The following is a 26,305-nucleotide window of genomic DNA, read 5'->3' as shown; positions in this document are numbered from 1 at the left end:
GTCTCTTCAAAGCCCACGATCATCACAGCCACCAAAGCAACCACCAACTCTATACGCCAAATAAGCAAAAGAAAAGGAAAAGAAAAAAAAAAAAGTCACACCGCCTCGGCTCCGCCACCCCTACTTCCCGACACACACTTCCGTCAGCGATCTTGAGAGCCGTCCAGCCGGCAATCTCATCAGCCACACTCATTCATTTGATTCCACGTGCAAAGCGACGGAGCTCGGCAAAATGCAACTACGAACACCATTTCAATCCCAACAGCAGGTGTCCGATGTAGATTGTATCATTTTACATCATTCACATCATTCCTCCATTCTGCTCTCATCCATGTGTGTGTGTGTGTCGATATTCGATCTGTGTGCATCCTACTCGTGTATGCTTTCAACTCCTCTCTCTCTCTCTCATTGAATGTCTCATCTACCGCTTCCATTTTCCCCTGTGTTTGTTAGTCTGGTCTCCTTTCACTCCCCCCCCTTTTTTGGCTTGGTAATCGTTATCTGAAGTTGGTATCCGCTATCGTGTCGTGTGTCCCTTTTGTGCACTTGTTCTTTGTCTCTCGGTCTCACTCTGGATCTCTTGTCATTCTTTGCGCTGTCCTCTTTCATATCGTTCGAGGGGGGAGGTCTGGAACATTCTCTTCTCTCGTACCCAACTCAACTCAACTCAACTCAATCCAACCCAACCTAACCCAACCCAGCTCAGCACACCATATCCATATGTATTTCTCTGTCAGACCCCGTTCGACTGGTCGCTGCCCCAACCTACACACACCCATCTTGCTCGACACCTTGTTTTTCTGATCTTGATCTGGCTGATTCAGTCTGATTTGAATGGACATTTCCTTTTCGATTCGATTCGATGCATTTCCCCCTTCCCATCTATTGTCCTTGTTGGCTTGTTCCATGACGGCTCTGAGGCAGTGGCCATCTAGGATTGCCGAAACATCCGCTTGTTGTTCTTCTTTGCCCTATCTATCTTCCCATGGCTCTATATCTATTCATCCATATCTTCCCCATGTGCTCTCATATTTGTCACTCTCTCGCTCGCCTTTTTCTCTCGCCTCTTGTCTATCCCGCAGCTTTCCCTTCCGTCTCTTCCCGCACCCCTCTCCCCTCTTACTTTTCTCCTTCTTCCCGTTCTATCGGCATGCTCGCTCGCCAATTTCCTCTGTGTCGCTTTCAGCGCCCGTACAATGAGGCGGGACATCTTGTTATCTTTTCAGATGGGAATACGCACTCATCTATCATCCCACACTGGCCATCCCAACCGTGCGAAAGAGAGTTGGAAGGCGGCAGACAAACGACAGACACAGCCCATCGTCACAAGCATCTCAGCAATCTGTGGGTCAAGGGGATTGTATTTACGGTGTGTGGAGTTGATCAATGAAACAATCAAACGAAGAGAGCCAAGCAAAGCAAAGCCAAGCCAAACCAAACCAAGACGCAAAGGAAAGAGGGTCCAGAACAAAACAAAGAGATCATGAGTGACAACGACGTCGCATTTTCGTGTGCATCCGAATCAAAGAACCAAGGGACAGTTGTCTCTGTCCAGCGGACCAAAGTCACGGATGCATGCGCAATGCAGAATGGGACCACACCAGGGCCAGCCAAAAGGATGAAAAGAAGGTTGCAAGATATCAAAGATGGGCTCCATCCGCTGAGGATCGGCGGGTTCCAAATCTGACAACCCTCCCCCCCCCTTCCGGCTTCCCGGGGCGGCGTTGAGGTTTTTAAAGCTTTTCAAAGATGCAAATGAACATGAAGAGGAAGGCGTAGGAGGAAGTTGTGAAGGCATGGGAAAGGGCAGGCTTCAAAGATCAGACACACACGACAAAGTGCTATACGGGCGGAATGATGAGTTGTTGGAGTGGCAAAGGACCCACACAAACACAATGCAGGCACAGGACCAAATGCGCTGGAGGGAGGGGGTAACGAACGAAATCAAGGTCAAGAATGGAGCAAAAGTCTGCCGAGCAAGGGTCTGAAAAGTCCTACGGTGGTGAAGGCGGAGGATGGTGTGTCAAAGACATCCTTTCCTGTCGCCATCACACGGTCTCTAAAGGAGACTCGCTCGACACATCCAGGGAATTGCGGGCTGTCACCGGTTACTCGACGGTGACAGACTTGGCCAGGTTTCTGTGATCGCGGTAGTGAACAGCCAGGGGAGGACGGCGGTTTGGTCAGATCGAGTTCGTCAGGCGCAACCGAATCAAAAACAAGCAGCACGCATCACAGAAAGCGCAGCCAAACTCTCGTCAGTGGATTTGGTTTGCTCACCTCGGGAAGTCGACGTTGACACCACGGGCCACAGCAATGTGGTACGAGAGCAGCTGCAGCGGGATGACGGTGATCAGGCCCTGCAGACAGTCCACGAGCTGAGGAACGCGGATGGTTCTATACTTGTCGGGAATGTTGGAGTCATTCTAGAGGCAACAGGGACATGACAGAGTGTCGTTAGAGATCCGTGAGCCGCTCGACAGCGAACCACGAGCCGGAGGAGCAGAGTGTAGATGATCGGCGATGGACATGGGAAGAGCCAAGGAGTGTGCGCGTGGAGCTCCCACTTACAGTGTTGCAGATGATGATAGGGTGACCCTTTCTGGCAGTGACCTGCTGCAGTGCGCTCTGGACCTTGGGATAGAGCGAGTCCTTGGTCATGATGAGAATGACAGGCTGGATCAAAAGGGAACGGCGTGGTTAGAGGGAGGTAAAGCGCAAAGAGAGCACGCCATCTCCACCACAAACCCACAAACTCACAAACCCACAACTCCGCACAGCCCATAACCGCGCAGCTTCAGCATCCAATAGATGCACCCCAGCCAGCATCAGACCGATCAAGGCCCGCTTGGCTCACCATGTTCTCGTCAATCAGGGCGAGAGGGCCGTGCTTGAGCTCTCCAGCAAGAATACCCTCGCTGTGCATGTACGAAAGCTCCTTGATCTTGAGGGCACCTTCGAGGCAGGTGGCGTTCTGGTAGCCACGGCCCATGATCAGCAGACTGGCCTGCTTGACAAGAGACTCGCGCGAAAGCTGCTTCAGCTCGTTGTCGAGAGCAAGAGTCTCCTTGATGACCTGGGGTAGGCGGCACAGATCATCGATGATGGCATTGCGGCGCTCGGTCTTGGAGATGCGGTCCTCGCTCAGCTGAAGGGCCATCATGACGAGAGCAATGAACTGCGAGGTGTAGGCCTGAGAAGCAGAAGGGGCAGGTGTCAGGAACGGAGAGAGTGCCCCGCGAGCCAAGGAGACATGGGCCGCTTTCATCACCCCGAGGAAACATGGCGCTGCTGGGACAACACCAGACTTACCTTGGTACTGGCGACACCGATCTCAGGGCCGGCGTTGATATGGACACCGCAGTGAGTCTCGCGCGAAATGCTACTGCCGACGGTGTTGGTGATGCCCACACACAGGGCGCCACGCTCCAGGCAGTAGCGGAGAGCAAGGATGGTGTCGGCGGTCTCGCCAGACTGCGAGACAAACACGCAGACGTCGTCACGGAAGATGGGAGTCTTGCGGTCCAGGAAGTCACTGGCCAGCTCGACGCTGATGGGGATTTCGGTGAGCTCCTCAAAGATGGCACGGGTCTACGGCGCAGCGCCGTCCGATCCAACGCAGATCGGGAGGAAACGGCCCGGAGCAAAGAAAGCAGGAAGCGGGGGGGTCAGGGGAGGAAGCGGACACCATTGCCACAGTTGCGAAGCAGGCCTTGCCAAAACAAACGATGCAGCGTACTTACAGCAATGCAGCTGTGGTAGCTAGTACCGCAGGCAACAAAGACAATGCGACGGCAGCGGCGGATGGTAGCAAGGTAGGTGCTCAAACCGCCGAGGGTAACGGTACGGGTGTCAAAGTTGACACGGCCACGCATGGTGTTGACGACGGACTCGGGCTGTTCGTAGATCTCCTTCTGCATGAAGTGGTCGAAGGAGCCCTGTCGAAGAGAATAAAGTATGACCATCAGCCGGGCACCAAAAGCACTGTCCCACAATCATGAGCCTGGGCACTAAGGCCAAAACACCCACCTTCATGATCTCGGCAAGCTCCATCTCCAGGGTCTGGATCTGGCGCATGGTCGACATGTTGTCGTCGCGGCGGAGGCGGTGGATGTGCAGCTCGCCCTCGTCGATGTGGGCAATGTCGCCGTCCTCGAGGTAGAGAACACGCTTGGTGTGCTCGACGATGGCAGAGGGGTCCGAGGCCAGGAAGTACTCGATGGGCTGGGGCATGCCGTCGTCGCTAAGGAAGGCACGAGACTGCGAGCGCTGCATGGGAGGGTGCGAAGGGTTGATGGGAGCAAGGAGGCTGTTTCCCTTGGGCTGGGCGACTGGGTCAACAGAGGGAGAGATTGAGTGAGCTGAAAGAAACCGGCCAAGCCCGGGACAGGTTCTGGCGGGCCTGGCTACAATCGACACAGGCGTCGAGCACCGACTGTCCTTGCGCAATGCGGCCATCCAGTCCACCTACCAGCAGCAGGGGCTTCGGCTCCGCCAAACTCGACATCGACAAAGTCGACCTTGAGCTTCTTCTGGGTCTTGACACCGATCAGCAGGGGGGAGCCGCGGCGGGTAGCGATGACTTCGTCGGGGAAGTGAGTGCTCTTGACGATGATAGCAAAGGCACCTTCCTGCAAGGATAAGGGCAGCAGAGTCAGAAAAGCGGTCACGAAAGCAGGGACAGATGCAGTCGCCGAAGCAAAGTGGAGCGGATCACGGCAACCGCGCGCCGCCAGCAAGCAACAGGAGCAAGCGAGTGAGCGAGGGGGGCGAAGCATACCAGTTCCTTGCAGACAGCCTTCACGAGGGTGGTGAAGGTGGGCTTGGAGCCCTTGGCGTGGTTGTCCCAGATGTACTTGGCCAGCTTGGCGATGCACTCGGTGTCGGTGTCGCTCTCGAAGAGGTAGCCGTTCTTCTCGAGGATGGTGCGGAGCTCCTTGTAGTTGGTGATGATGCCGTTGTGAACAACAATGAACTCGTTGTTGGGGTCGGAGCGGTGGGGATGCGAGTTCTTCTCGCAGGGCTGGCCGTGGGTGGCCCAGCGAGTGTGGGCCATGCTGGTATGGCTCAAAAACTTCTTGTTCATGTCGAGGGTGCTCTGCGACTCGATCTTTGCTCGGAGAGCCGCGACCTTGCCGACCTGTCAGCGCCAAGGGCAAAGGGGGGGCAGGTGAGCCGAGTGACTGGTAGTAACTGCTCATACCAGAGCGAAAGAAAGCTGCGCCGATCTGAGGCGATGAGCCAGGCCAGTTGGAGAGCGACGCGCAAAGCGACCAGCTGGCCACGACCAGATGCATCGTGCCGACAGGACCAGAGCGCAGGCGAGATCGCCGGGGCAGGCGGGCGGCCACGCACCTCTCGGAAGATCAGGAACTCGTTCTCCTTGTCGCCGTTGACGGCCAGGCCTGGAAGGAGGTTGTAGCACAGGGTGAGTGGCTTGCAAGGGGCGGAGGATGCAGGCAGGATGTGCCGCACAGGCGTGGCGGGCGGTGCAGGCGACGCGCAGATCCCACAAATGCAAACTCAGACACGCCCGCCCTTCAATGTAACGCTGCCGAGTGCGACGACAAGTGCGACAACGAATAGTGCTTGGTGCTTACTGATCAAGACGAAAGATGCCGCGGAAAGAGAGGTTGCGTTTGGATGCGAGCAAAACGTGGGTTGGACAGACAGACCGAGTTAGTGGGTGGGTCGGGGGCGCATGCTCGCCGATTGACGAGAGCGTGGCTGGTGGGAACAGCATCCGATCGTGGGATTGCTCACCCAGCACTGTCATATCCCTGGAGAGCCGGGATGCGACGCGATCAAAGAGCAGCAGATGCAGAGCCGTTAGTGGGAGTCGAGCGGCGCAGATCTGCAGATGCAGAGATGCAGAGATGCTGCTGCAGGTGGGTCAACCCGTCAGGACACACTCTGCGAACAAGCCGATGGCAAAAAGCAAAAAGCCCTGCAGGAGCCAAATGCCGACGCAGGGAGCGAGCGATAACCGAACCGCAACCGAACCACAGCCGAGCGATAAACGAGCAGCATGGTCTTACTCGGTATTCCAGACGAGACAGGCCCGTGAGCAGGGTGTTGATGATGTAGCGACGGTCCTTCTCGACCAGGTAGTTCAGGTAGGCAAAGATTCCACACATTGTTTCTTGGGACAGAGGCGAGCGAGGCGATCTGAGAGCGATGGGAGAGCGGTGGGAGGAGAGAAGAAGCCACAGACCCGCAGATGCGACGATGGATCTTCCAGACGGGGCGAGAGAGGGCCGCCCCATCGCGGCGGCTTTAAATCCTCTGGCGGGCGGCGGGCCAGGGTGGCCGGGGCTGGGCGGTGCATGCCCCCGCTCGATCGCCCCTGCCCGCCCCCCTCCGGGAGCCGCCCTGGCGACCACCAGCACCCCAGCAGACCGATGCGGGCAGCGACTGGCAGGCATGAAGCGCATTCCGGGGAGCGCATTGGCGAATGGGAACGGACAGCATGTCCACAGCACTCTGAATGAGCGGCCTATCAATAGCACAGAGTGTTGTTGATTTAATACTCATTCGTAGCGAACTGCCTATCGATAGCGCTCTGAATGATTCGCCTGTCAGTGGTGTCCAGAAGGAACTGCATCCGATGGCAATCCTCGCAGCGCCGCGCACCATCCAGCAGCACCCGAGCGCATGCCCGCCCCACACAGCCGCTCGCTTGTCGAGCGCTGACATGCTCGTGGGCGCCCTGACATCCAGGCCGGCGCCGCAGACACCCGTTTGTTGCCCTGGTCGCCAGCGCCGATGGATCCGAGGCGAGCCATGTGGGCAGGCCGCGGCCGGCGAGCGGGCGGAGGGCGGCCGGATTCGGAAGGGAGCGCGCTGGGTGGCTTGGGCGATCCCGAAACCCATCCAGCCGGCCTGGGCGGAAACGTGCGGGCGACGGCAGCAGCGGCGGTGGTGTACTGGATCGTGTAATAGATGGTGTATTAGATAGTGTAATAGATGGTGTATTAGATAGTGTATTAGATGGTATATTAGATGGTATATTAGATGGTGTATCTGGTGGTGCACTTGAATCGTGTACTTGGCGCTCGATGGTCCTCGAATGACATCGCCATCCAACGCAGCACGGCACCCGTATTCTCGCAGGCCAGGCGGCCACCGAGCGCATGCATGCCGCTGTCGCCGTCACAGCGTTTGTGCTTGCTCTTTGGCCCGCTGGGCGGCTCTGCACGTTGCGCCGGCCCCCAACCCAAGATCGGCAATCGCTTTCGTTGGGTCCCTGGGGCCATCCATCTGCGCGTCCGATCTCGCCCCGGCAGCAATCCTCGTTGCTGCAGCCGTCGTTGCCGTGCTTGTCCTCGGTGCCGTCCCTCGCCTCCACCCCAGCAGTGCCCCGGCAATCTCTTGCCCATGTCCGGGGAAACATGACGCCCTCCACAGCCCCGGCATCGCTGCCACCCCGTCCAACGGCACCCGGCAGCCACCTGTCCGGCCTCTGGACATGTGCTGGGCTCACATGAAACCAGAGGGGTGCAGGGAACCGCTGCTGTTCGGTCGCTGGGACCTGAGGCTTTGCACCATTGAGATATTTGCACCATCGGGATGTCTTTGTCGTTGGGGCATCGACATGGCGGATCGATGCCATTCGCTCCCGCTGTCGCCTCCGCCGATTAGCCGTTGCTGTGGTCCCCTCGCTGAGGCGATGCACTGCCGCTGATGGCAAGCGGCAGCGTTACTGAGTGTCGCCGGGCCTCTGCAGCTGGATCGCAGCTGGGTCGCCCTTGCCCATGGTCTCCACTGCAAGCATCCCGGGCTGTGGCGGGGGCCGCCGGTGTCTGCAGCCCGGCTTCCGTTGGGGGCCCATCCTGCTGGTCCTGTCTTTGTCCATGTCGTTCTTGGCATCGCCGGGCGACGCCGACTGCCGATGGTGCAATCCCTGCGGCGGTGCCTGGCCTTATGCCCGGATCCATATCGCTCCCATGTCGGGACTTGCGACGGGGTGCTGGACAACCGCTTGCCTTGCTCGTCGATGCTGTTGTTCTCCGCCGACATCCATGCCCGCCTCATCGCCTCATTGCCTCATCGCCTCATCGCCTCCTCGGCTCTCCGCCCCCTCCTCTCCATTCGCCTGGCCAGGATTCCAAGGACCTCAACCTGCATTCCCGCTTCGGTGGGGTTCCAGTGCATCCACGCAGAACGAAGCACCCAGATGCGATCCTGCAGATACAGCGCGTGTTCGAATCGATCAGATCATCGGCATGGCTGGGACACGACAACCCTGATTCCGCCAAGAGCAGGCCGGAGCAGGCCGGAGCGAGTCGTCGATTCATGCACTATCTGGGGGGAGACTCGAGGCTATGCGATCAGCACCGTGTTCGGATCTATGGTTCGCTTCGATCGGTTGTTGTTCTTATTGGACTTGCTGTCCCTCATTGTCGGAGCAGAACCTTGCCGCGATGGTGGAGAGTTCGGAACGACGGTCGCGACTCCAAGTAGTCCAGGTTGCTGCAGGTTCGATGCGTCGTCGGTTGGAGAGAGGGGAAGGGAGTCCGTCAGAATCGGGAGGAGCAAGGGAATCCCATCGCGAGTCATTGATGTTGCATCCACTGTTCTAGACAGCCAGCGGATCTTACATTTTGGATAGCTCCGTGTCCAGGGCGATGGGCTTCAGATCACCGGCGACGTAGACGGCCCCCAGGATGCACAGGAAGATGCTGGCGAGACACTCCACCACAATCTGCAAAGTGGAAGCGGAAGTGGACGTCGGTGTCAACGTGGATGTGGCAAGTCGAACCGCACCCGAGGCAGATTCAGGACAAGAACAGATCCAAGCCTGCACGCAAGCATGCATGGATCGAACTCTAGACTCGGAGCGTGCCCCTCTTCTGAGAGGCCGGTCGTCACTCGGTCTGCCTCGAGCATGCTTTCCGATTCCAGTGCCGCCCTCCATCGCCGCTCACCTCAATCGGGAGATGGGATTCGTGCTTGTCGACGAGTTTCAGATAGGCCAGATCTATTGCCGAGCGGAGCAGATTACAGTCAGTGCCTTGACGTGGGACCACTCCTTTGCTATTCGCTTGCGGTCTCGCTTCCTTGATTCCAGGCGGCTTCCTGCTATGCATCTGGCAGTTCGACTCGCCGAGGTCGGCTTTCATTCGTCCGTGTCCTTGGGTGCAGGATCGATGTCTCTGGCTCGTGTGCTGCTCGCTCTCGGCACGGCGGCATTCACCCGCATCGGCAGGAGATGTCGGGATGCCATAATCGAATGCTTGCCCCCATACTCATCTCGATTCTGCGCCGTATTGCATGGTATGCCCCCCCCCCTCGTCTCACTCCTGCATGGTGAGTCTCTTCCTCATCTCGCCCTTCCTTTCCCGAGATGCAACACCATGCTTACGCTCAATCGCAGAATATCCAGAATGAAGCAGCGCGAGGATGCCGACAGCGTAGAGCGCATATCCAAGCAGATTGGCGGCCATGGCGGAGGGGCTTCTGTGGCAGCGACGGCTCGAAGAGGGACGATCTGGGCTGGGGTGGTATTGCCTTCCCCTTTGCCCTTCTCTGGATCCTGTTCTCGCCCACCAGCACACAATCCATCCGGCTCGATCCGGGCCAGGCACGGAAAACCAGGGCGGCGCGTGTGCCTGCCGATGTCGAGCACCAAACTCACACTTTCAATTTTGATATCGGCCCCTGACAACCTATGCTATTGCCTCGCAGTGCAGTGCTCACAAAACTCGATGCAAAGCTGCCAAGTCTCGGCAAGCTCAAGCGGAGGCGTTCCGATCCGATCCGACAAACAACCACTCCGCCTATCGCGATTGCTGATCCAGCGACCTGCGAACTTCCAGGCAAGCCGTTCATGTTGGGAGGGCGATGATGGCGTTCAGGAAGGAGAGATGACGCAGCGGCCCTTTGCGAAATAAATGGCGGGCCGGCGAGAAGTGCGGGTACAGAGAACAACCGAACAACGGAGCGGAGGCGGGGATTTGGACAGCGCACATCCGAACCGGCTTGGCAGGGGAGATTCAAGCTAGACAAAACCATGGGCGAGGTCTGAGATGATCGTTTTTGTTCAAAGGGATTGCGTCCGTCCGCGGGTTCAGGCACATACACAGACACAGACACAAAAAATAGAGACATGAGCCAAAAATTATGGAAATAGATATCGAAAATGGCATTCCCCTTTAAAGAGCACTGCTTCGCCATACCATCCCTATACTATTCAAGTACAATGTCGGAGTTGTCTTTCTCATCCGCTTCGTGTTCGTTCCTCTTCAAAGGGTTGAACAGATGCTTCGACAGGCCCATGCCAAAGCTTTGACGAATCAGAATCCCGATGATGCCGGCGGCGAGCGTCAAGAGGAGTGACAGGATCGAAAAGAACAACAAGAACACGCGCATGATGGCAAAGGAGCTGCCGTTGCTCTGGCTGTTGTATGTCCTGATGATCACAAAGATGATCCCGGCTATCGTTCCGATGCAGCCTACTTCAAAAACGCACAGAGCCACAAAGCTCTCGTAGTTGACGGCGGCAAAGCCCATGGTGATGGTGATGAGCAAGAGCGGGATCGAGACGCCAAGCAGCACCGCAAGCAAGTGCTCGCCAAAATTAGCTACGAGATAGGCATTCAAGACGAATGCGCCTGTAATCTGGGCACCGTATATGACCAGGAAGAAGGCATTGAACTTGACGACAGACAGGAAGACCTGGTACAGGTAAAAGTATCGCTTCTTCAACAGACTCGGTCCCATGCGGCTGGAGGAGGAGATAGAACAAACACAGCTCGGTCAGGGTCACGGCAGACTCCCAGTGCAGCAAGACCATAGAGCGTTCAAATACCGAGCTTCGCCGTAGGCAAAGTTGCTGGAAGTGTATGCTGCACATCGCCCGGATCCCACGGCACTCGACAAACCAACCCAGATCTCACGGCACTCACTTGTAGAGAACCCAGTTGATCTCGTTGTAGAGGTAGATGGTCATTGCCCAGAGAAACACGGTCAGGGCTGTCGTGAGAGCGACAACCGCGATCTATAGGGCCAGCAGAAGGACGGGTTGGTGTCTCGTTTCATGGCATGACATGGGAGTGTGTGAATGAGCGGGCGGAATGGCGCCAACCCGCCGACCAACCTCCGAAAACTGGCAAAAGCTCGTGTATCCCGCCGACGACGCAAGCTTGTCATGGAAGACGATGGTGTTGGTGCTATCTTGGTAGGTGTAGAAGCGGGACTGGAAGAACTGGATGATGGAAAAGGCTGCTTCGCCAATGGAGTAGATGCCCAGCGAGATGACCTGGACGCCGTTCTTGCTGATGAGCGCCGTCGCTGTCATGATGGCGCCAAAGATGCAGGCGAAGAGAAAACATGCACGGTAGCTGGCTCAGGCGCAAGTGCAGCAAGGGCATAAGGAACCAGAAACCGTGCAACACGGGCCAGCAGGATGCGCGAAAGCGGAGCAAGGGAAAGGTGAGAATCTGAAACCCAAGGGCAACCAGCATCGGCGGCGTCCAGATGGCGATCTCGGTCGGGAGGCAGCAGCACCGACAGCGCCGCCAGAGCCGGCAGCAGCAACGGGGAGACATCTGTCAAGCGATTGAATGCGATATCAAACGCACCCAACCACAGCGGACGGGCACGGAGCGGGAACGACAGCGATAAAGGCAAGAGCAGAGACAGCGGTACACGCCACCTACATAATGAAGCTGTCGATAACAACGATCCAGAGCCTGGCGCTGGAGGTGTCGGATGCGGTCGCCATCCTGACCTGGGAGTACGAGTAAATGATGTAGATCTGCAGGATTGATATGATCACGGACACCACGGTGCTGACAATGAAGGCGATCGTCGAGAATTTGCCCTGGCGACAAGTCGGAGTCGTGTTAGGTGGATTCGACAGTCGGCAAACCGCCGATGATCGCGGGCCAGACTGACCCAACGAAGCGACGGTGACCAGAGCACACGCATCTTTGGCGTAGCTCTCCCCTCCCTCACAAACATCCACGGCAGCACATTTGTTCGAATCGAGGATGTCCCTTGCTGGAGCCGGCAAGCAGGGATGCAGACAGCTGGCTGTCTGGTGGAGGATGAACAAAAGTGCGCCAAACAAGCCCTCATCGCCCAAACGAGCGGAGCCGTGGATACCTCGGGCAGCCATCTCGACCACCGGGACTTGGCCTGCGAAGGCGTGCTCGAAGATGGCAGACGGACAGAGTCTTTATCGGAGAACATGCCCGGCGACTGGACGGTGCAGACAGCGACGACGCAGGAAACAGGCAGGGCGGCGCTGATGCGCCATTTTATCGTCGGCGCGGTGGCGGTGACTCTGTGGCCGCAGTCACGTGGATGCAGTGTCAAGGCGAGCCACCACAACCGACGAGGCGGCAGTGCGCTCGGGATAGAAGATGCGGCCATGCAGCCCCATTTCATGGACGTATGCCATCAGCTTGTCATAGTGCATCCCGACGTCGTTGGGGCCGTGCGAGTCGTCCGAGAGCGTGAATTTGACGTCCTGGGTCTTCATGTACTGTGCGGACAGATCAAGGGCAGGCGGATGGGCGGGGCAGTGAGCGAGCGGGGGCCGGCCAAACTGCGGCGCAAGCGACCCTGAGCTTCCATGGCCATTGCCGGCGAGGAATCTGCGGGCTTGGATCACCACCGCAGCGGCCTCGGGTATGCGACCTGTGTCCAGGATACCCACCTCGATGATGTCGGCCTGCGGATAGGCGCCCCGGAGGCCCTTCTTCCACGCCCGCGAGTTGAGCTCGACGAGCCCGCCGTATTCGACAATCAGGGCAACGTTGCGTCGGATCTTGTCCCAGACCTCGGCCGACAGCTCAAACCCGGCCGGAGCAAAGATGCGCACCAGGTCAAAGTGGCCCACTACGAGCGGCTTCAGGGCGGCGAGCATGCTGTGCTGCTGGTCAAAGTAGTCCCGAAACAGGCCCTCGAGCGAGCTCTGCTGGGCGGCCTCGACAGCTTTGGCATAGAGCCCTGTGTCGTAATCGATCGGCACTGTGTTGACGTGGTGGACACTGCCGACCATGTAGTCGACGGGATATGCCTGCACCAGTGCCTGCAGTTCCGAGAGGGTGCCAGAGTGGATCCACTCCGTCTCGAGCCCGACCAGGAGCTGGATCTGGGACTCGTACTTGGACTGCAGATGGCGGGCTGTCCGGTAGAATTCCACAAAGGTGTTGTAGGTATCCTGGGGAGTCAGGTGCGACTGGGCGACCGGAGCAGAGTCGCATCGCATTTGATACAATCGAGGGCGAGGCGAACGCACGGCGGCGGGCGGTCCAAAGTGCAGAGGGACATCAAAAGGGAGTCAGGAACGACCTTTGGCGGCATGGTAAGGACTCTCAGGGAACAGCAAGGGTCTCGCCTCTTGGGCTGGCACTGGCAGCAACCCGCACCTCTTCGGGGTAGAGATCCTGGGCTCGGGATCGAGGCACATGCTCGGAGAGACCGTAGACCTTGAATCCTTTCTCGATGGCCTTGAGCACAACGTCCTCCAGGTTGCCATGGGCGTGGAGACAGAACTGGCCCGAGTGGGAATGCAGCGAGACGACCATGTGCGGCAGGTGGACGGGATGCAGTTCGATTGGCGATCGCGGCGGCAAGTCAAAGGGAGCAGGATCAGGATCGACCAAAGAAAGCCGACAGGTCGCCCAAAGCGTGTGGCTTGGTCCCTGGAAATGGGGCGGGGAATCACTGTTACCCGAGCCGATGTCTGAGCCGATACCCCAGCCGATGTCTGAGCCGATAACGGGGCACCGGGCTTTGGGCCAGGGTCGGCGCATTATGTGAGTTCCGAACGAGACACGGCAGTTGCGGATGGCCTCTGTGAGGTACATGGGTGTATTTAGGGCATTTTGTTGTTCAGGAGGGACAAAGAAAGAAATTGATTTTTTGGGTTGAGGCGACTGAGACCGGACAAAAGGACATTAGTGAGCGGAGTGGAGGAGGAGACACAAATGGATATGAAGTCTAACATTGGGGGATTGGGGTCCGGTCATCATCGGCGAGAAATAAACGAAGGCGATACTGCTGTGCTTGTGCCGCGACCGAGATTCAAAGTACGGGGCCAAGAACAAAGAAAGAAAAAAATGACTGAGCGAGCAAAGTAATTGAGAAGGGCTTGGGATCGAGGATGAGGGGAGGGCGAAACGGTATTGGAATAGAGAGGTGACGAAAAGGTAGTATATCAGACACGACGACTTGGATCAAGATTAGTGTGGATGATGGCTCTGTGAGCGGCAATGATGATGATGCGTATAGGCGATGAGGAACGATAAGAAGGCTCACAAACAGGGATGATTACAAGAAGCGGAGGGAGGGAGGGTATTGCGGAGGAGGATTTTGTTGGCCGAGGAGAGAGAGGGAGGAAGAGGGGAAACGAACGGGGGCAGCTCTCCGGCTTGGCTCGGCGGGACCAGATCATTGCTTGATCGTTTTCCCAGATCGTCCAACTTGTGCCGGTCTGGACTCGTTTCGGTGAAACTAGTTGTCGCCGGCCGCAGGCTCCTCCGGGTTCTGCTGCAGAATCTGGTCTACGATCGACATCAAGGGCACCAGCTCCTTCTGGTCCACCAAGTCAAACTAAAGCCAAGAAAGGTCGCGGAGATTAGATTGATGAGTTGTGTATGGCGACGGATGCTTGACAAAGGCTATCGGCTGAGCAGGCCCTCGAGCATCGACGCAGTCCGAGATAGGTTACAGCAGCGCAATGGGGGGGGGAGTACGATGGTGCAATAGCCAACCTCATTGACAAAGAGGATAAAATGCTTGAAGCAAGTGTTGAAGTGCGGGGCGACGGCGATGGTCTCGAGTTCCTGAGGGGCAGAATGAATCATCCGGGGTCAGCAACGGGAGCAATGGATGAAATGGATGCAATGGATGCAAGGGGGGCAAGGGGAGCAATCGAATCAACACCGTAAACTGGTGCAGTGAGCGATGGATCCCATCCCGGCTTAAACTCGGACTCGCACCCAACCCCAACTCACCCTGAGATGATTGTGGTAGACGTGGGCATAGAATCGGAACATGCGCTTGAAGATCTGCTTGACTGTGGGCAGGAACTGTTCCGGAAAGACGTCGGATGATGGGAAGGTGTTCTCGTCATCGAGTTGTCTGTTTTACGGCGCAAGTGCAGAATGTTGGGCGAGTCGCAAGGTAAGTCAACAACGGCCATCACGATCGCTGGTTTCAGGAACCGAGACTCGAGCGAGCGAGCGAGCTTCGCCACAGACTGATTGCGTGGTGCTGGGCGAAAGGTCGTTGGTATCGGCAATGTGTCGATCCGAGCAATGTGTCGATCCGAGCAATGTGTCGATCCGAGTGCACACAGGGCATGACAGCGACGACGACTCACGCTTCGATCCAAGCCAGAAGATGCTCGATGTACTGGGGACCTGTACACTGGATGGGCTGGATGATGGTCTTTCCGTCGGCCCAGAAGTACTGGTATCTGAAGCAAATATGGCGACGGCACCGGCATGGTGAGCATGTAATGCAGCGCGAGTTGCGAGTTGCAATTGGGCTGGGAACTTCCAGACGCTGTCAAGCCTCATACATGACCGCCATCCTGATGTAGAGCATCACTGCGTGGACAGACCTAGGGCCGGCGTTCATGGTCGGGCAGGTCTCGTCTGTGCAAAAGTCCTTTATGCACCCATAGAGCAGATTGATCTGGTTGTAGAAGGAGACCGCTGTGGACCGAACCAGATGGAAAGGTCAGCGACAGCAGAGTATCCCATCGATGGGCGGCAGAGCAGGTCAGCCAGATCGGCAAGCCAGAGAAGCATGGACGATCGTTACTGTTGACCGAGAACCACTCTTCCTTGTGGGAGGTGCCTGGAGGGATCTTGATGGCCGCGCGCAGATTGCCGCTGCCAAGGGTTTTCTGCGTCCAGCGGATTGTCGGAAACGAAGAGGGAGTCGGGGTCAGAGTTGCAAAGGGTGGATGGGGGTGCCAATGTGGGGAGACACAAACAGGGAGGCAAGCCGGACCCATCGACGGAGACATGCATGATGGGATGGGCTTCTGGTGCAGCGGCGGGCCTCGGTGCCGTGACCAGCACGGCCCCCCAGACAGACACGACAGTCCCTCGCAGGGGACAGACATCCACCGCCACCCCAGGGCACCGAGTGGATGCGGGAACCGAGAGGGAACGTGCAACGCAGCGCAACAGAACGCAAGCAAGGAATGGAAGCCGATCCAGGGCCAAGAGAAGGAGGGGGTCATGTGCAGCTTCTCGGAGCAGCTGGCTCGAGAGAAAGGAAGAGGCTCGGCGCAAGGAGGCGACCGAGGCAGGGCAAAGTGCAGTGGGATGGGATAGGCAAGAGACAGGGCCGCGAGCTTGACCAGAGGAATGTGGGACGATGACAAAAGGCTCCCGTGCGGAGAGACAGCATAGCAGCATGGCCAGCAGGGCAAAATCGAACGTTTGGGTAGATGAACAGTGGAACGCCTGAGGCAAAAGGGGGGGGAGGCAAGCAGCTCAGAGACCGACAGAGAGACTTACGACAATGTATTCGTTAAGCTGGTCGCGGCGGGTGCCTTGGGTGTGCTGTCGCTGGGACTTGAAGGCCATGCTGTCGAGGGCCGATGCCATTTTGATGGGGAGATAGCGGGACGATCGCGGCGAGTTGGGCGAGGGAGGAGGAGACGGCGAGTGGATGTGGACGCAGTTGGCTTTGGACCGATTCTGGGTCTGGGGGGCCGGCTGGGGCGAGGCCATCTGTTTTAAACTGGCAAGCAGCGCGGACGGGGTCGCACAGGACAAGCGCACCAACAAGCAGGAGCGAGTGGGTCGACGGACGCACAGAGGAGCAAAGAGCAGCTGGCGAGTGATTTCTGCAGCGAGCGAGAGCGACGACGGTGGGAGCCGAAGAGATGCGAACATGTGCGAAGGATGGGATGCGATGGGGGCGATGGAGTGCGATGGGAGCGATAGAGTGCAATGGGGGCGATAGAGTGTGATGGAGTGCACGACCAATACGCGGCGGAAATAGATGTAGGATGAGAAGATGGGCGAAATGCTTGCATCCAGGGGATGATGTCGACATCCGAGAGAACCGACAGATTCGACGGGCCGCAAGGGAGTCGTAACATCCACCGCGGCCGTCTGGGAACGGAGGGCGGGACGGCGACCGCCAGACTCTGTGCTGCAAAACAGATCGGTTCACAGCGTCAACTCACCGCGGTTAATCCAGCAAAGGTCCGAGAGGATGCTGAATCACAGAGTCCGGGATGGCGAAAACGGCGACAGGCGTCGGTTTCGATCTGGTTTGGTTGGTTGGTTGGTTGGTTGGTTGTTTGGTTGTTTGGCGACAGAGGGAAGCAAAGGGTCCAAGACAAGTCGATAGCGCGACGAGCAGGTCTATGGACAGGCTGACAAGTCGATAGGAGGGTTTACAAGTCGACAGGAGGGTTTACAAGTCGACAGAGAAGATAAAAGGGCAGGGCAGGGCAGATGGCAATGAGGCGGGACTCGGCGTGAAGAGAGACAGCGACGGTGTCCAGGCGGGGTGAGGCGAAGGCGAGGCAGACGGGCGGACGGGCGGACGGCAATCTATTCTATATGGCCGGCGGCAGCGGATTGCTGGGCGAGCGGCGCGTAATAAATAATTAGTGGGTGGTGACGAAAGATGAGGCCGAAGACGAGGGCGGGGCGGATTCTTATGAGGCGACGGACAGGGAGGAGAGATAGATGGACGGGTGGTTGGATGGATGGATGGATGATGGAGCAAGAGCGAGCCGACACCGGGAATAATAAGTAGGCTGTTTTTGCCATGCGCAAGAGACTCACGGCGAGCCATTGCTCCTTGCCCACTCTGCTGGCTCCATGAGCGGTTCTTTCGCGTCGGGTGTCAATGGCTTGCACAGGCAACAGCGAGCAGTCGACAGCGTTATTTGGGGGAACACCGGGAGGGCGGATTGACCCTTGGCGACACAGCCGGCCCATGCAGTAAGAGTGGTGCGGTGGTCGGTGCGTCGTTGGGTTGTTGGGTTGTTGGGTTGTTGGGTTGTTGGGTTGTTGGGTTGTTGGGTTGTTGGACTTCGTGATGCAAGCGACATAACATCACGGCACCAATCCATAGCATCAAATCCATAATACAACATCATAACATCCATGAAACACCCCACAAACAACCAGCTCCCGCCCACAGCAACAGTGTCGGCGCACTTGTCGCGTTTGCCACACGCTCGTGCGCGGCAACACCTGTGCGACAGTGCGCTCCAAGCGCGCAGTCGTCCTGTGCAACCGCGCCGTGGCATCCCGCCCAGCACAAGCCCAGACGCCTTTCTTTTGTCGCTTGTCCTCCGTGCCGTGCACCCTTGCCTCTGCTGTTGCACCCCTGTTTCCTCCTTGGCATGGTGTTGCTTTGCTCCCCCTCCCCACGCTGGGCCAATCACCGTTACAGCGACGCGTGTCACCGTTACAGCCCCGTTCGAGTGCCGGTGCCTGAATCTCTGTTTGCGCATGCAAGTCCGGTTGAAAATGCTGCCTCAGGCAAAACGGTTGCCCTGCCGCCACCCCCCACCACCAGCATCCAGCCGCCTCCCGGTCCTGGGTATTGGGTGCTGGTACTGGTGTTGGCGCTGGCGCTGCGGTGCCGTCAGATCTTGGCCAGCTCGCGCGCAGCGATTTCCAGGCGCTGGACCGACTTGACAAGGCTCTCGTACTTTTCGACAATCGGCTTCTCGGCTTCAAAGTACTGCAGCAGCCGGTCACGGTCATAAAATTCCATCTGAATCAAGTCGCGGAGTTTGGAGTCGTCGACAAGGATCTTGAAAAAGTGATGCCGTATCTGCATGATGACGCTGTCAAAGAACCGCTCGTAAAACACCTGGCACAGAAGTTGCACACAGGTTAGCCACTGCTGGTCATGCCGCAGTCTTTCCGTTCCGGTCGGGATCTTATGTCCAAGCTCCTTCAGACCTACCTGCCAGTAGCAGCTCAGCGTTGCCTGAATCTCAAAGATCCCAGGCCGATCTGCAAGTGGAGACAGTCGCCGCAGCACTGGTGAGCATGGGCCCTGATCACACGCGGCCGACGGGCCGAGTTGCCTGGCAGCCGTCTCGGCCGTATTCGCAACGGACTCACCGTGATGGTCGCTCAGCGGGATCTCAATCTTGTTCCCGTCAACACACATGACCACGGTTGGGAGTTCTGAGCCCTTGTCCATCCGGATCGAGACCAGAGAGTCCACCATCACGAGGCCGTCGGGGGACTCTTGTGATCTGGTTGAGCCGTCGGTGGGCAGCTCGGTTTCGTCGGGATTGCGGGTCGGGGAGAGCGACCCGCTGGCTGAGCACGGGCTATCGGGCTTGGACTGCTCCTGCTTGGACTGCTCCTGCTTGGATTGCTCCTGCTTGGATTGCTCCTGCTTTGATGGCTCCTGCTTTGATGGCTCGGAATGCTCCTTGATGTGCTGCCTCACATGCCGGCTGGACGAATACGTGTTTGGCATATCCGCCGTCGTGAGAAGCATGCCCATGTAACCAGAGCTGTACTGTGTCGTCCCGCCTTTAGCAGACAGCGACCGCGACGGGGGCTCGGACGGCTCGGCGACGATCTTGGACAGCGAATCGTTGGAACTCTTTTGAGACTCGGCCAGCGGGACCGACGCCAGTGTCTTGGGCGGCGCGAGCCCCGAGCAGGAGTGTTTGAGAGGCGGCAGGGGCGACTGAGCTAACGAAGCCGTCGGCGACGTCACCAAAGGGACAGGCAGAGCCGTCTTCTCCTGGCTCTGCAAATACATCTCTCGCGCTTTGGCATATCCCTTGGTCACCAGCTTGAGCGACCGATCGTAGCGTTCGTTGAAGGTGAACACATCGTCCTCCGTCTCGATGAGCGATGCAAGGATGCCCTCGACCCGCGCCTGGATGCCCTCCATCCAGTCGATGATCCTGGACTTGATGGCTGTGCAGAACCTGGGGCTCTTGGCCATGCAGCGGTCGCACTGGTTGATCACAAACGTCTGCACCTCCAGTCGCACTTGATGCACGAGCTCGGGGATACACGAAACCACCTTCTCCTTCTCCTTCCGGAAGAGGTTGGTGATGGTCTCGTCCGAGATGATGTTGGGCAGGCTAATGCCGGCCCGGGTCTCGATCTCGCGCTCCACTTCGATGGCGTACTCGTCGCTAAAAAACTTGGAGCACGACTCTCGGATCCGCTCCTTGAAGCTCTGATACAGCCCGTACAGGATCTTGGAGATGGGCTGCTCCTTGTCGTTGCCGGTTGGGTCGAATCCCACGCGACGAACACGCTTGAGAAAGTCGCTCAAGAGCAGCGAAAACCTTGGAGACAGGCGTTGGTACATGTCGGAAGTTGAGTTGCGCAATGGGATCGAGTGGCACAAGTGCAGTTATCGTTAGCTACGGGCAGACAGGCGCAGACTCTGGCGATTGGATGCAATACACCAGCATGCTGCGTTGTTGTCCTGAGCCGGGCTTGAGAGCAGCACAACAGAGCAATGGCCTCTTGCGCATCTCCTCCAGCAAATGCACAGCGCAGTGGCAGGCAGCCCCCGAAGGCAAGTCCCGCCACGAGCACGGCAACATACGTCTCTATGGCGTCCTGCACGCTGATCACAATCTTGCCCATCTCCTTTAAAGCTTCCTTCTGCGCCTTGAGCCGAGCGTGGATGTTGGCGCTGATCGACGGGATTGTGGACCGGATGCGTGCGTTTTGGATCGACGTCAAACGGCGGATGAGCTCGGGGACGCCATAGTTTTCCACGGGAAGGTCCATGAGCACTGGGTGCGTGGTAAACAGCTGCTTCTCCTTCATGCGGAGCTCCTCAAACGACATTTTGCTGAGCACTTCCTGCTGGTTGCGGTTGCGGATCGCAATCCACCCGAGCTGGGTCCGAAGGCGTGCGGAGGAGGGGATATCGTATCGACGATGGAAGAACCGCGTTGATGGAATGAGTCATATCAGGAACAGAAAAGCGGTGTTGGTGACCAGAGCGACCAATTCCAAAGCGATTGCTTCCATTGGCCAATGCCAAAGCGATTATGACGCCCTGCCATGATCACAAATCTCGCGGATGCTCGCTAGAGTCTGCTCTGCCATCCTTACACTCAGCTTGACATCCGTGTCTCTTCTGGCCAAGATTTTCTGGACAATGTCGTGGTTGGTGTTGGTCTCGTCGACCTTGGTGCACACTCCGATAGTTCGCTTGCCGTGGGGATCGACGTTGCGCGACAGCTGGATCGTCTCGCAGGTTGAAAAGTCCTGGTGCGCTGCACAAACGTTCAGGATGATGCTCTCGTCTGGCTCGATGTACTTCATGATGATTTCCTTGATGATCTCGGGGATATTCTTGGGCTGATCCTTGACAGGCACTCGGGTGATTCCGGGGAGATCTGGAGCCGGGCGGTGGCGTGAGCGCGGTTCCGCTGCGATGTCCACTCTCAGCCGTCGGTATATGGAGACGACGACGCCCAGCGGCGAGGGGTCGATACCGAGTCGGTTCCCAGCCCAGGACTTTGATGGCAATTCCCAGGTCAAGGCCTTCGCTGTTTTCACATCCAGCTGCAGTTCTCCGGAACGCATCAACTGATGCACCTGGAGTACCCGAACGATCCAAAATGCATAGAGCACCCCGAGTACCGTACCTATGAGCGTCAGATCGTTGACATTGTGCTTGAATACCGTCAGAGTGATCTCGTTCGCAGTCACGTTCGAGCCTGTGCCGCTCAGGCGGTTCGTGAACTCGATGATGCGGTTGGGAATGTCCTCGAGGTTGTCGATGCGTTCGGGCTCCAGACACAATCCCTTCTCGGGCTGGTTGCCGCACTTGATGATGGCATACGGCCGTTCTTCCAGCTGCAGCCGCACCATGCGCAAAACAAGTGGGTTGCGCGTAACAATGTTGTTGCCCTTTGGCAGGTCGATGCCGATGATGGACTCGAGTGTGCTGGACTTGCCACTGGACTGGTCGCCCACGACGACAATAGTCTTGGGGAGTCGAGCAGATGTTAGCATGCTCTAGTGCCATAGATATGCAGTCGCTGTCCACGCCCAATCTATCCCCCATATTCATCCACATCTCCATCAACGACATTCGCTCCTTACCGGCAACAGAATCCGCTCTTCACTCATGCCCAGCTCTCGCAGCCGGTCGATGACATCGAGATTGCGTCGGATCGTGGCATTATCGGCCAAGAGTTCGTACATTTCTATTCTCGAGTGGAACTGTTGCTGCTGTTGCTGCTGCTGCTGCTTGTTGGTGAGGGAATCGGGTAACAGAATGAGTAGGTGGAGGGAGAAGTAACCCGACAAGTTGCGTGGCTCTCCATCTGCAAGCCCACTCCTCTTGAGCGTCGGCTCCGACTCGGCGACTCTCTCCTGCCAATCAGAGACAAAGAGAGCGATCGAAAGATGCATTGGCTCGAAGCATCCGGCCAAACTGCAGAGCACTGCCTCGGCCAAACGCAACGCATCCTTTCCCAGACACAAGTACACTGTGGTTGGATCACATCATAGGCTCAGCCGAGAACGACCAAGTGCTCGAAATCGCTTCCCCGGGCGTTCGTCCGCTGGAGCTCATCCAATACTCCAGTATCGCAGCAGCGCGAGCGCCGATCGATGTCGTTCGGCCGAGCAACTGATCATCATTCGATCTGGGCGGATTGGAACCAGGGGTGAGCACGTCGTCAACAGCCATGTCGCTTCACCCACGGCCCAGCCTCTTCGTCTCAAACTGTCCTTCGCTCCCCTGCCAGAGGGCCTTTCCGCCGCCGCCGCCCTGCCGATCGCTCGCACAGCGTCTGCCGCTATGAACGACGACAATCTGAAGTGGGCCGAGGAGGTGATCGGGTCCTCGTCGTACATCCAGCAAGCTCGGCAGGCCCGCAGCCGCTCCGAATCGCTTCTGAAGGTGCTGCTGACCCAGCGCAGACTGCCCGAGTCGCCGTGGCCCGACTCTATGATCACGATGGTCCTTGCCGAGATCGCTGGCATGGACAGCAACAACTTTGACGGTATGGCTGGCCGACTCTTGCTCTTGCCAGGCGCCGGAAGCAAAGCGTCGCAGAACAGCTCTCTGACCTCATCCAATATGGCTCGTTGGGCTTTCGTGCTCGCCAGGGAACATCGGGCTTGGCGAGCGCGAGTCTCGCATCTATTCCTCCCTCGTCTCCAGCCGACATTACCATTTCGGCCACGGCATCGGTCGATCAGGAGACATTGCCGAGATCCAGCCCAAAGCCGCAGGGTCCTCGCTTGTCATGAAGCTGACCAACGCCATGGTGCTGGATGCCATTCGGATCTCGGGCAAGTGTCTGGGCATCGATAGATCTGGATATGGATCTGGATTCGAGCATCGATGGATATGGATTCGAGCATCGATGATGGTCGCTCTGCTGACTGTCGAGCCTGACCGACTCGCAACCGTCCAACAGGAGCAACCAAGCAGGCCGCGGCTGCCTGCCAGATCTTGCCGCTTGCGACAGGGATGACCCTTGCGCTGGTCCTCCGAACGGTGGCAAACTCCCGTCCAGGAGCCAAGTACGTCCTCTGGCCAAGAATCGACCAGCGGTCGTGCCTCAAATCGATTGTGACGGCGGGTCTGTAGACGGCATCGGCATGATACGCAAATCTTGCACGGGTCTCCAAGCATTTCGTTGCCTGCTCGGCCGCTGGGCATCGCCGTTCTCACCCGCACATCGTTGGTGTGTCTCGCACTTCTTCCACAGGACTCATTCCGATAGTGATCGAGAACATCCTGGACAACGACCAGGTCACCACCGATCTGGATGCTGTCGCTGCAGTGATCGACAAGTACGGCCCAGAGTCGATCGTAGCCGTCATGACCACCACCAGCTGCTTTGCGCCCCGAGTGCCAGACAGGTATGTGCGAGTCTCTTGGCCAGGAGCCGTCGCAGTGCAATCGTCCATATGTCCGCTCTCCCCCCCATGCTGCAGGTCCATCCACGAATGCAGAAGGTGGGACTGGCAACTCATGCCTCGCTTGGTCTCTCCCAGGATCGTCGATGTCGCTGTGCTGTGCAAAGACAGAGCCATCCCCCATGTTGTCAACAATGCCTACGGTCTCCAGTCATCAAAGTTCATGCACGCTCTGTCGGAAGGCTGTCGGATCGGCCGGGTCGACGTCTTTGTCCAAAGCACCGACAAGAACTTCATGGTGCCTGTGGGAGGTGCCATCGTGGCGGGACCACACAAGTCGCTCATCTCGGATATTGGAAAAATGTACCCGGGGCGGGCGTCCATGTCGCCGGTCATGGACTTGTTCATCACACTGCTATCCATGGGCTCGAGTGGATACAAAGACCTCCTTGCGGAACGTAAGGTATGTATCGCATCCCGTCAGCGCAGAGACCCTCGGAGACCCTCCAGGATTTGCCACATTCGTCGCTTGGGAGTGTGCATTCAAAGTACATACCCAGAGTGTGCGTCCCGGGGGCTGACATCCGGAGTGCGTCTGGTACTGACATCGGGAGTGTCTCATATATCGTAGATCATGTATAATACCCTTCGCCACAAACTGCAAGTCTTTGCCGAGCGGCACCAGACGTGGCTGCTGGACACACCTCGCAACGACATTTCTCTCGGTAAGTGGGTGGCATTGGCTTGCTTGTGACTGCGACGATTGCTGGCACGGCATTGCAACAAGCTGTCGCCAGCTCTGGGCGGCGGTGGACCCAGAACCAGAGGGTAGCTGACGTTGGGTGAGCCACATCTGTTTGCAATGCAGCGCTGTCGCTCCAGCCCATGGACCTGGACGAGCGCAAACAGAGCCCGTCGATGCTGGGATCGATGCTGTTCTCAAGGCTGGTGTCTGGAACTCGGTAGGATGACTGCTAGTTGCGCACACATAGATGCAAGAGGCTGATGAAAGTGCTGTTGCCCCATTACTTGCGCTAACCCACCGCTCTGACACCAGAGTGGTGGCCAAAGGCGCAAAGAAGACAGTGTGTGGAATCGATTTTGATGGATACGGCGCACACATCGACAACTACCCGGTCTCCTATCTCAACGTTGCAGCAGCGATTGGCATGAGGGAGCCCGAAATCGACATGTTCTTTGAACGGCTCGAGAAAGTATTCAAGGAACTCAAGATCGGCAGCTACAGGGTGGTCTCGGGCTGAGCGTTCTCCAATGTCGCTCCTTTGACTTTGCCGAGGGGTGGACACAGTGGAACAACGCTTCTGGAGGACATCTGGCCCGGCGAGCTGAAGGAAGCAGCGGTCGACACAGGCCGCACCAGTGCTATTTATTGAGGGTGCGTATTGACAGCGATGTAGTGAGAAAAGCCAATAAGACAAAGTGACAAAACCAACCAAACCTATCGCCGTTCTGTGCGATGGGAGCCAGGCTCTCCTGCCTCGCCACTTGCGACATCGAAGGTAGAAACAATGAAAGACACAGGGATCACAGACACGATTCGCATAGAGCGACAGCAGCTTCCTGTCGTCATGGCTTGCCGTAGCACGCCGTAGCATGTCATGACTCGCCATACAACCATGCATCTGGACCGAATGAGTCGCGGCGACAGTATGAGCATCATCCGGGAAGAGTGAATTGGTGACATTAGCGTCCGAGGTTCATTCGTAGTCGTCACGACGAATGGAGCTGTACAGATGGGCCATCACTTCTTCGCTGTTCAGCGAGGTTCCGTGCTTTGCTGAGCTGGCGGCGATACGCTTGACTGGTCCCTGTGCCTGCGAGGCACCCGGCGTGGGAGAAGGGGGCTTTTTGATCGCAACGCCCGTGTCGATATGCATCTGGGGTGATCCCGGCTTGGATCGATCCCGCGGGGTGAGGTGCTCGGGAGTGGTCAGGTTGGCCAGAGTGGCTCCACTTGGCTGGCCGGGTTGGCCGGGCTGGCTCGGAGAATGCACATGGCCAGAAGCACTAGCAAGACCGGGGGATGGCTCTTCCCGCGGCTGCCGTTGGGAGACTGGCGACGGTGTTCGTGGTCGGCCTCGCAGCCAGGCAAGTCGCTGGTCTGTTTCTTGAACAAGCCGAAGTAACTGGTCCCGCTCGGCAAGGAGAGTCTTTTGCTGCTCGTCACTGGTCATGATTGCTGCCGCGGTTGGGGTTATAGATCCGGCAGGACGGAAATGGTCATGATACGGCGACATATAGCTTGGCCCGGCGACAAAGGCTGCTTGGGGAGGAAGAGCACCCTCGGCTACAGCGCCCTGTGGGTCAGTCGGGTAGTAAGTTGAGTGGATGGTCGGGACCGGGAATCCAAGCAAGGGTTGGGCTGGAAGCTGAGGGTTGGCCGGGCGGATGACGGGGCTGAACTGCGGGACGACATGCGGGACGGGATGCGCTACAGACTGAAAGGCAACCGC

General features: G+C 57.7%; 7 protein-coding genes across 7 annotated transcripts; 1 reads left to right on the top strand and 6 right to left on the bottom strand.

The window, feature by feature from the left end:
* Positions 1–2,108: 2,108 nt before the first annotated feature.
* On the bottom strand, positions 2,109–6,137 carry BJ171DRAFT_557527 (uncharacterized protein; the record flags this gene model as incomplete). Its single annotated transcript, XM_053113096.1, has 12 exons — positions 2,109–2,139; positions 2,281–2,426; positions 2,572–2,676; positions 2,858–3,193; positions 3,313–3,591; positions 3,744–3,938; positions 4,030–4,331; positions 4,472–4,631; positions 4,781–5,140; positions 5,356–5,405; positions 5,771–5,780; positions 6,039–6,137. The coding sequence occupies 12 exons, from the start codon at positions 6,135–6,137 to the stop codon at positions 2,109–2,111; spliced, it is 2,073 nt and encodes a 690-aa protein (XP_052971981.1).
* A 2,259-nt stretch (positions 6,138–8,396) lies between these two features.
* Positions 8,397–9,446, bottom strand: BJ171DRAFT_576707 (magnesium transporter; the record flags this gene model as incomplete). Its single annotated transcript, XM_053113769.1, has 4 exons — positions 8,397–8,472; positions 8,601–8,704; positions 8,928–8,980; positions 9,365–9,446. The coding sequence occupies 4 exons, from the start codon at positions 9,444–9,446 to the stop codon at positions 8,397–8,399; spliced, it is 315 nt and encodes a 104-aa protein (XP_052971980.1).
* A 594-nt stretch (positions 9,447–10,040) lies between these two features.
* BJ171DRAFT_10489 (uncharacterized protein) lies at positions 10,041–11,535 on the bottom strand. The gene is made up of 3 exons (XM_053105397.1): positions 11,099–11,535; positions 10,908–10,999; positions 10,041–10,726 (listed from the first exon to the last, which is right to left on the bottom strand). The coding sequence occupies exons 1-3, from the start codon at positions 11,297–11,299 to the stop codon at positions 10,189–10,191; spliced, it is 831 nt and encodes a 276-aa protein (XP_052971979.1). The 5' UTR covers positions 11,300–11,535; the 3' UTR covers positions 10,041–10,188.
* Positions 11,536–12,219: 684 nt separating this feature from the next.
* Positions 12,220–13,605, bottom strand: BJ171DRAFT_485481 (Polymerase/histidinol phosphatase-like protein). Its single transcript, XM_053109117.1, has 3 exons — positions 13,380–13,605; positions 12,665–13,189; positions 12,220–12,490 (listed from the first exon to the last, which is right to left on the bottom strand). The coding sequence occupies exons 1-3, from the start codon at positions 13,536–13,538 to the stop codon at positions 12,302–12,304; spliced, it is 873 nt and encodes a 290-aa protein (XP_052971978.1). The 5' UTR covers positions 13,539–13,605; the 3' UTR covers positions 12,220–12,301.
* An 861-nt stretch (positions 13,606–14,466) lies between these two features.
* Positions 14,467–15,979, bottom strand: BJ171DRAFT_418099 (cytokinesis-related protein; the record flags this gene model as incomplete). The annotated part of the gene is made up of 6 exons (XM_053107325.1): positions 14,467–14,565; positions 14,727–14,798; positions 14,970–15,096; positions 15,338–15,433; positions 15,581–15,674; positions 15,784–15,979. The coding sequence occupies 6 exons, from the start codon at positions 15,977–15,979 to the stop codon at positions 14,467–14,469; spliced, it is 684 nt and encodes a 227-aa protein (XP_052971977.1).
* Positions 15,980–18,427: 2,448 nt separating this feature from the next.
* Positions 18,428–22,160, bottom strand: BJ171DRAFT_594909 (P-loop containing nucleoside triphosphate hydrolase protein; the record flags this gene model as incomplete). The annotated part of the gene is made up of 7 exons (XM_053114559.1): positions 18,428–18,819; positions 18,916–18,965; positions 19,077–20,275; positions 20,542–20,840; positions 21,060–21,346; positions 21,599–21,941; positions 22,059–22,160. 7 exons carry the CDS (start codon positions 22,158–22,160, stop codon positions 18,589–18,591), a joined length of 2,511 nt encoding a protein of 836 aa, XP_052971976.1. The 3' UTR covers positions 18,428–18,588.
* Positions 22,161–22,680: 520 nt separating this feature from the next.
* BJ171DRAFT_10354 (soluble liver antigen/liver pancreas antigen) lies at positions 22,681–25,321 on the top strand. Its single transcript, XM_053105395.1, has 8 exons — positions 22,681–22,966; positions 23,073–23,258; positions 23,387–23,551; positions 23,681–23,834; positions 23,970–24,294; positions 24,463–24,556; positions 24,700–24,793; positions 24,889–25,321. The coding sequence occupies exons 1-8, from the start codon at positions 22,762–22,764 to the stop codon at positions 25,091–25,093; spliced, it is 1,428 nt and encodes a 475-aa protein (XP_052971975.1). The 5' UTR covers positions 22,681–22,761; the 3' UTR covers positions 25,094–25,321.
* The last annotated feature ends 984 nt before the right edge of the window (positions 25,322–26,305 follow it).

Source organism: Polychytrium aggregatum (assembly GCF_025602895.1).
Source record: "Polychytrium aggregatum strain JEL109 chromosome Unknown BJ171scaffold_1, whole genome shotgun sequence".
Lineage (NCBI taxonomy): Eukaryota > Fungi > Chytridiomycota > Chytridiomycetes > Polychytriales > Polychytrium > Polychytrium aggregatum.
This window is presented reverse-complemented; position numbering and strand designations above follow the sequence as displayed.